The sequence below is a fragment of the Oryx dammah genome, unplaced genomic scaffold, assembly GCF_014754425.2.
Source record: "Oryx dammah isolate SB20612 unplaced genomic scaffold, SCBI_Odam_1.1 HiC_scaffold_8, whole genome shotgun sequence".
Classification (NCBI taxonomy): Eukaryota; Metazoa; Chordata; class Mammalia; order Artiodactyla; family Bovidae; genus Oryx; species Oryx dammah.
In genome coordinates, this window is record NW_024070192.1 from 19,975,296 (window position 1) to 19,983,218 (window position 7,923).

At 48.1% G+C, this 7,923-nt stretch overlaps 1 protein-coding gene across 5 annotated transcripts in view; it reads left to right on the forward strand.

Annotated features, from left to right (window-relative positions):
* Positions 1-6,916, forward strand: part of STAT3 (signal transducer and activator of transcription 3) — a 73,648-nt gene extending 66,732 nt beyond the window's left edge. For 2 of the 5 annotated variants that reach the window (XM_040245268.1, XM_040245266.1), the window contains exons 21-24: positions 796-1,008; positions 4,308-4,350; positions 4,645-4,757; positions 6,084-6,916. In XM_040245268.1, the coding sequence (XP_040101202.1) occupies positions 796-1,008; positions 4,308-4,350; positions 4,645-4,757; positions 6,084-6,139 (425 nt within the window). In that variant the 3' untranslated portion in view covers positions 6,140-6,916. The remainder of the gene's footprint in view (positions 1-795; positions 1,009-4,307; positions 4,351-4,644; positions 4,758-6,083) is intronic. The other 3 variants (XM_040245270.1, XM_040245269.1, XM_040245271.1) reach the window with 3 other exon arrangements.
* Positions 6,917-7,923: the final 1,007 nt, after the last annotated feature.

The window sequence follows — 7,923 nt, forward strand, 5'->3', positions numbered from 1 at the left end:
GTTTCAGCTTTAACATCTGTCCTCCCAATGAACACCCAGGACTGATCTCCTTTAGGATGGACTGGTTGGACCTCCTTGCAGTCCAAGGGACTCTCAAGAGTCTTCTCCAACACCACAGTTCAAAAGCCTCAATTCTTCGGTGCTCAGCTTTCTTCACAGTCCAACTCTCACATCCATACATGACTACTGGAAAAACCATAGCTTTGACTAGATGGACCTTTGTTGGCAAAGTAATGTCTCTGCTTTTGAATACGCTATCTAGGTTGGTCATAACTTTCCTTCCAAGGAGTAAGCGTCTTTTAATTTCATGGCTGCCATCACCATCTGCAGTGATTTTGAAGCCCCAGAAAATAAAGTCTGACACTGTTTCCACTGTTTCCCCATCTGTTCGCCATGAAGTGATGGGACCGGATGCCATGATCTTCGTTTTCTGAATGTTGAGCTTTAAGCCAACTTTTTCACTCTCCTCTTTCACTTTCATCAAGGGGCTAATATTTGCCTAGAAATTGGTAATTTTTTTTTGAAATTTGCAATTTAAATTGTATTCTTCATCTCCTTTCTTACCCACTCTGTTCATATATCTTATAAAAGTAATTATTCAAGTATGTTACTTGTGGCCCAGCTGAATAGCTTCTCCCGAAGTCAGCTGAACATTTCCACAGTGCCAGACGACTGGGCAGAATATTCAGGGTCTCGAACACTAGGTTGGTATAAGCCTTTCCCCCTCAAGGGAAAATTAATCAGGTAGTCTTCTCTCAGATCACCTGAGTCTTCTCTTCCCATATCCCATGACAGGCAAGACCCAGATCCAGTCAGTGGAACCTTACACCAAGCAGCAGCTGAACAACATGTCATTTGCTGAAATCATCATGGGCTATAAGATCATGGATGCCACCAATATCCTGGTGTCTCCGCTGGTCTATCTCTACCCCGACATTCCAAAGGAGGAGGCATTTGGAAAGTACTGTCGGCCGGAGAGCCAGGAGCATCCCGAAGCTGACCCAGGTAGTTGTTGATTTTCCACAACAGCCACTTGGTTCTGGGGAGAAGTGGGAAATAGTAGGATCCTTGGGGGGCAGGTAAAGTAAATGCCTGAAGAACCTGGTGATCTTTTTTTTTTTTTCTTTCTTTTTAGGGAATTTTCTTTTTATAGTTTTTCTTTCTTTATTTTTATTTTTGGCTGTGCTGGGTCTTCACTGCTATATGGGCTTGTCTGTAGTTGGGGCAAGCGGGGGCTACTCTCTACGTGCAGTGCGCGGGCTTCTCATTGCGGTGGCTTCTCTTGTTGCAGAGCATGGGCTCTAGGCACACAGGCTTCAGTGGCTGTGGCACCCAGGCTTAGTTACTCCGGGGCATATGGAGTCTTCCTGGACCAGGGATCAAACCTGTGTCTCCTGCGTTGGCAGGCAGATTCTTTACCACTGAGCCACCAGGAAAGCCTAGTCTGGTGATCTTTATTCCTCTTTCTGGGAAAGAACTTTATAGTGAGTGCCTGTAGGGGCAGCTGATGGGGTTAGAGAGAGGAGAGGAATCAGTCACCAGGCTCTGCCCCACTGGAGGCACCGGTCTAAAGGGGAAAACAACTCACACATACCCAGACATACCGAAGACACTGCGAAGAGAAACCGAGGGCGGAATTCTCTAGAAACAGGATGCCCAGCCAGCACAGCACTTCTTGCAAAGCATATGCTGGAAGGTTTGCGACTCAGACTTCAGTCTAGAGTGCTTCCTTTCCCCATCACTGAACAATGTAAGCAGCCCAAGTGGGATGAAGAAAGGCTTTCTGGAGGAAATGAGTGTTAGCCACACTGGAACATGGTTTAAGAGAGATTCTCAGGAGAGTGGAGATTGAAGGGGAAGACGGTAACTGGTGGGAGGGGTCTAGGTTTGGTGCTTTGAATGTGCAGCTACTGAAACTCAGATGTTTTTTTAGTGTACTCGAGCCCATGTGCTTATGTAAGTTACACATACATTTTTTCATACTAAACCCTCGCTCTCTGGTACCATCACCAGCATGGAGACTGGAGCCTTCTAGCCTGTTCCCATGGGTGTTTGGGCTCAGACTCGTGGTTCTCTGGCCAGATCCTGAGGAGGAGACTGGAATTTGCCATCCTTTGTTATTATTGAACTTTCCTTAATCATAGAGCCAGCAAGGGTTTAAAGTGATCCTTTGAGTTAGCCTCTCTACCCTAACAGCTTTGGGAAAAAACCTGTGTTTTGAACAAATAGTTCCCCCACACAAACCTACCAGCTGCCTTCACAGTCTTTTCACAGTAATTCCCTGTGAGGGATTTCTGGGGGTGAGGAGATGGAGACTTGGAAGAGGGAGCTGGGGCTCACTGGCAACTGACTTTCCTTTCTCCTTTGTTCTGGGTTGAGTCTTGGTCACACTCTAAGCGAGCATAACTCTCATTTCCTGTCTGCTACTTATCTCTCTTTCCACGTTGTGCTTCGGTTGGGAGATCTGTTTATCAGCCCCCGTCACACTGCCTTGTTCCTTCTGCGGAAAGCAATTAGGTCCAAGTGCTGGGCCCTCGACTCATTTCGCCTTCAAGGTCCAAGTTCCTGGTGTGAGGCTGCACCCTCCCTCACGGCTCCTGTGTGAGCAGGAGGCCAGACCTTTTCCTGCCTGGGGACTCAGTGTTTCCTCAGGGGCAAGACGCCAGTCATGAGATAGAACTAATTACTCAAGAGCTTTGTCTGTCTCCTGGGGCAGCAGGAGCCTGGTGATGGCGTCAGGGGGTGTGGGGGAGGCCGGTGGGCGACCTGTGGGTTCCTCCAGAGTGAAACAGCTGACTGTTTCCTCTCTGTTCCCATCCTGAAGGTTTTATTGTCTCGAGGAGATGGCTTATCTTCCCAGGACTCTTCCCTCCTCCTTTCTTAGAAGCTCACATTATTTCCTCATGGCTTGAGGGAAAGATTCCTCTGTAGAAATAACAGATCTCTTATCTTACAAATTAGATGAAGTACATTTACAACCTTGCACAGAGCTATAAATCAACTTTTAATCTTGGTTCTCCTTTGCTTCTGCTGTGGCATCTCAGAGCTGTTTTTCTCGGCAACACTGATCACTTGGGAGAATTAAAACCCTTTTGTGTCTGGGAGTCAGCTGGAGTCAGCTCCCCTCAAGCCTGGGCCCAAATGGATTTATAAGATAGCAGAACCCTGCCTTAGTAGGGTTCTTTGGATTCTGAGACATTGTGTCTTGGTACTGAGTTAATCTATTTCTTGGCCCCAAATAAACTCCGATGGCAGTGCCCTTTCTCAGATTGTCATCATTCTTTCTGATCCCTCAGTTTCTCTGTAAGCCCCTAGCTTTCCAGCCATGCTTTTCCTGGCCCACCCCACCCTTCCTAAGCTATCTGTTCACCTGAATCCCCCAAATTCCATGCCAGTGTCTCCGGGGCCCTTGACCTCTTGGTATAAGCATTTAGCAGTTAAAATTCTTAAACCTTCATGTTTCTAACTATAGAAGAAGAATCACAAATGACAAAGATGGGCCCCTCCATCCTCCTCCTCCCTCTCATTCTATTATTATCTTGTAAATATAGTTGATTAAAAAAAATTTTTTTAATTAACTTTTGGGGGCCACCCCACACCGTATGTGGGATTTTAGTTGCCCGATTAGGGATGGAACCCAAACTTGCTGCACTGGAAGCGTGTTTTGAAGATGTAACAAGGCCCCAGCCTCCTATCTCCCAGTCCAAAGCCAGTTGTACTACCCCGGAGACATTCTCCCCACGGAGAGGCTCTTCTCTGTGATGTAGTTATCTAATGGGGTTACTAATACCCTCACTGAAAGATGTAACAGGCAGATCAGTGCTAATGGGAACAGAAGATGTCACCCTCAGCTTTGGAACTGCATTAGCCACTTCTGTGCTTTCATAAAGACCCTGTGACTTTGGTGTTTGAGCAGGATGAGGTGCCCGACTGGGGGGGCTCAGTCCTGCCTGCGGGGAACTCATCTAGGAGATACAACCAGGCCAGGCTACAATCCTCAGTCCACATACAAACAGTGAAACTCTTCACCCTCATCTAGGGGAAGAATGAACTCCAGGCTGGCACTCGTCTGAGCTTGAGTGAGTCTGCTGAAAAGCTTTAGGGAAAGAACTGAGCTTCCAGCTGCAAGCGCTGGAACATGAGTCTATAGTGAAGGGGAGGGCAGCCCAGTGGGAGATGGAGGTTCCTTCAGACTGTCTCTGCTCAGGGCTTGAGTGAGTTTCACATCAGCCCTGGGGAGGCAGCCAGCTTCCCCCTGTCCAGGACCCAGAGTCACAGTCGCTAAGGCGGAGTTTTCTTCTCCCCAGGTGCTGCCCCATACCTGAAGACCAAGTTCATCTGTGTGACACCGTAAGTGGCTTCCCTCCCCGATTTTGCCTCCATCTCTAATGTCCTCAGTTATCCCTGGGGACGGACACTGGGTGAGAGGCCTCTCGTGAAGCAGGGTTGGAGCCCTCTGAGGATGTTCGGTACTCATTTAAACTCACAGTGACCTCCTGTGTTTAAAAAGCTTGAGCTTTTATTTTTTTCTGTTGGAGACCAGAGTTTGATGGCTTGTGTGTGTGTGTTTTGTTCTTTTTTTTTCCTCCATTGTGTCTTGTCAACCCGACCCTTCCCCCTCCTGCTGCTCCCCCTTTCCTACAGAACGACCTGCAGCAATACCATTGACCTGCCGATGTCCCCCCGCACTTTAGATTCATTGATGCAGTTTGGAAATAATGGTGAAGCTGCTGAACCCTCAGCAGGAGGGCAGTTTGGTGAGTATCTGGTTGCTGGACTGTCCCCCTGAGCTGATGCTCCCGTGTACAGAACCAACCGAGGGGCACCCAGATGGGCAGAAGGAGTTCTCAAGCAGCACTTGCCTATAGAAATGTACTCCCTGTGCTAGTGTAAATTTTCTAGGAGCCAGGTTAAAAAGCAGTGAAAAGGAACAGGTGAGGTTAATTTTACAAATGTATTTTCTTTAGCCCAACAAATCCAAAATAGTAGCATTTCTGTGTATTAGAAAAAATAGGAATGTCCGACATCCCTGGTGGTCCAGGGGTTAGGACTTTGAGCTTCCGGTGCAGGGAGCCTGGGTTCGACCCTTGGTCAGGGAACTAAGATCCTGTAAGCCAGTTGGCTCCCATAATATTAAAAAAAATAAACTATGTATATTATGATTAAAACATTAAAAGTAAGCAGATACAACTACTGTATGACCCAGCAATCCCCCTGCTGGACACATACCCTGCTGCTGCTGCTGTTGCTAAGTCGCTTTAGTCGTGTCTGACTCTGTAGACGGCAGCCCCCCAGGCTCCACCGTCCCTGGGATTCTCCAGGCAAGAACACTGGAGTGGGTTGCCATTGCCTTCCCACATATACCCTGAGAAAACCATAATTTAAAAAGACACATGTACCCCAGTGTTTGTAGCAGTACTGTTTACAATAGCCAGGACATGGGAGCAACCCTAGATGTCCATAAGCATTTGGATAGATAAAGAAGTTGTGGTATGTACACAGGTACATACATATATATGCGTATGCAGTGGACTCACCCATAAAAAAGAACGCATCTGAGTCAATTCTAGTGAGGTAGATAAATCTAGAGCCTGTTATACAGAGTGAAGAAAGTCAGAGAAAAACAAGTTTCGTATATTAACATGAATATAATTTCATATACATGGAATCTAGAAAAACAGTACTGATGAACCTATTTGCAGGGCAGACATACAGAACAGACTTTGGACACAGTGGGGGAAGCGGAGAGTGGGACGAACTGAGAGAGTGGCATTGCCATACATCCTGTACCATGTGTAAAGTAGAGAGCAAGGGGGCAGCTGCTGTATGGGCACAGGGAACTGAGTCTGGAGCTCTGCGACAGCCTAGAGGGGTGGGTGCCCTTTCAGAAGGCAAGACCCCGTAGGAGGGAGAGAGAATGTGGATTCTCTACCCCTTCTTGATGACTGAGGGGCAGGGGCAGGAGACTGGACGGCAGTGGTGGTCTGAGCCCCATGCCCCAGAAAGCTAGGGCTGTGTGCCCTGCCTGCTGTGGGGCCCAGGTGATTGAACCGGCTCTCCCCGTGTGTGTCCCCCTCTGCCAGAGTCCCTCACGTTCGACATGGAGCTGACCTCGGAGTGCGCTACCTCCCCAATGTGAGGAGCCGAGGACGGAGGCTGCAGAGAGATGACGGATGCGCGCCAACCCATGTCCCACCAGCCCTTACACAGCCCAAGCCCAGATCAACTCAGCTCCCAGCTTTGCGGTTCCAGATTTTTTTTTTTTTTTCATCTCTCACTTTAGCTATCTCTGAGCAATCTGGGCACTTTTTAAAAATAGAGAAATGAATGAATGTGGGTGATATCCTTTTATCTACATGCAAATAAGAATACGCACTCCTTGACTGTGATCAGGGGATGTGGAAGGGGCGGTGAGAGAGAAAGAGGAAACATCTTTTTTTGTCCTCCTCCCCCGCCCCCGGCCCCCTTTCTCAGCAGCTTGCTGTCGTTGTGAGTCAAGTGCCTCCTGGTACCAGCTGCATCCTTCTGCCTATTCTATAAGCTGATGCCACGGGCTGCCCCTCGCTGCATCCTCCCGGCACCACACTTTCAACCTTGCTAACGTCCAGATAGATGCTAGGACTTTCAAAGCCCCTAGGTTTCTTTTTAATCTTAAGTAATTTTTTTTAAGGGCAAAAGACACTGACTGTATTGGCATAGCTTCCTCTGTATTTAAGAAAGTTAATTTCCTCCTTGGTGCTTCAGGTATTCAGCTTTCTTCAGGCCGATAATTTATATAATCCCTGACATGAATTTTAGATCCAACCTTTAAAAGATATCTTCTGAAGATGCCTTTGGTTTGAAATAGGAAGGTTGAAGGAGACCCTAAATATTTTAGACTTTTTTTTTTAAATAAAGTTTTTATTTCCCCCTTTAGCATGTTGGCCTGTTTGTAGGTAAGGCTGGGCAGAGGGGCACTTACAACCTGATCTCTCTCTCTCCCTGGGCTTCTCCTGTTGCCAAGTGTGGGGGGGTGTCTTAGAAGGGACGGGACAGTTCTTCCTTTTCCCATTGACCTGAGCCCCTCTGCTGGGTGGCTCCTTCCAGTGTCTAAAGGTCCCTTATCCAGTTTGCTTTACACACCTGGTCTTGGGACCTTTTTGGATAAGAGGGAGACATTTACAGGTTGAACATGAGTCAGACTACAGACCCCCAGGCAAGGGTCTAGTTGAGCTCAGGGAATGCGGTTCTTATCCCAGTTTCCTGGAGATTTCCTGCTGCACCTGTAATCGCTTCTTCACTCTGTCAAGCCAGGGGCAAAGGCTTAGTCATAAGCTCGGGGTCCATCTGTTGTGTGAGGGAATGTACACTCCCACCTTCCCCAGCACTGGTGACTGTCTCCTCCCCGTAGGGGCCCCGCAATTAGGCAGAGCAACTGCATGTACTGTGCATCTCAGAACACAGGTAGCGTGTGGGATGGTCTCTGATACGGGGCCTCTCAGACCCAGAAGCACGGCTAGATTGGGTCGGCTACAGCGACCTTGTCTCAGTTGACCAGAGTTTCTAGGGATGCTATGCGTTACACCCAAATTCGCCAATTTTTGAAGGGGATAAGACCTTCTCTCCAAGACAAACAGGGGTTGACAGGTAATGCAGAGAGATTCTCCTCCAACTCTCTAGATGGAAATAAGCTTAACATGAGGGACCTGGGGCAAGAATCCTGGCTTTGCTGGAGCAGAAATCGTAAAATCCGTGGCTCTTAGGTCGTGTGAGTATCTGGTTTTAACCTTGATATTAGCAAAAGCCCTGAGAGGAGCTGAGACCCTCCCTTAAAGAACCCCATCCTCCAGGACCTGCCTGCGTTCTCTCTGCCAGCCCCCTGTCCAGCCAAGGGATTCCCAAGGATGCCTAACCTACCCACAGGGTGGTTTGTGAGATGCTCTC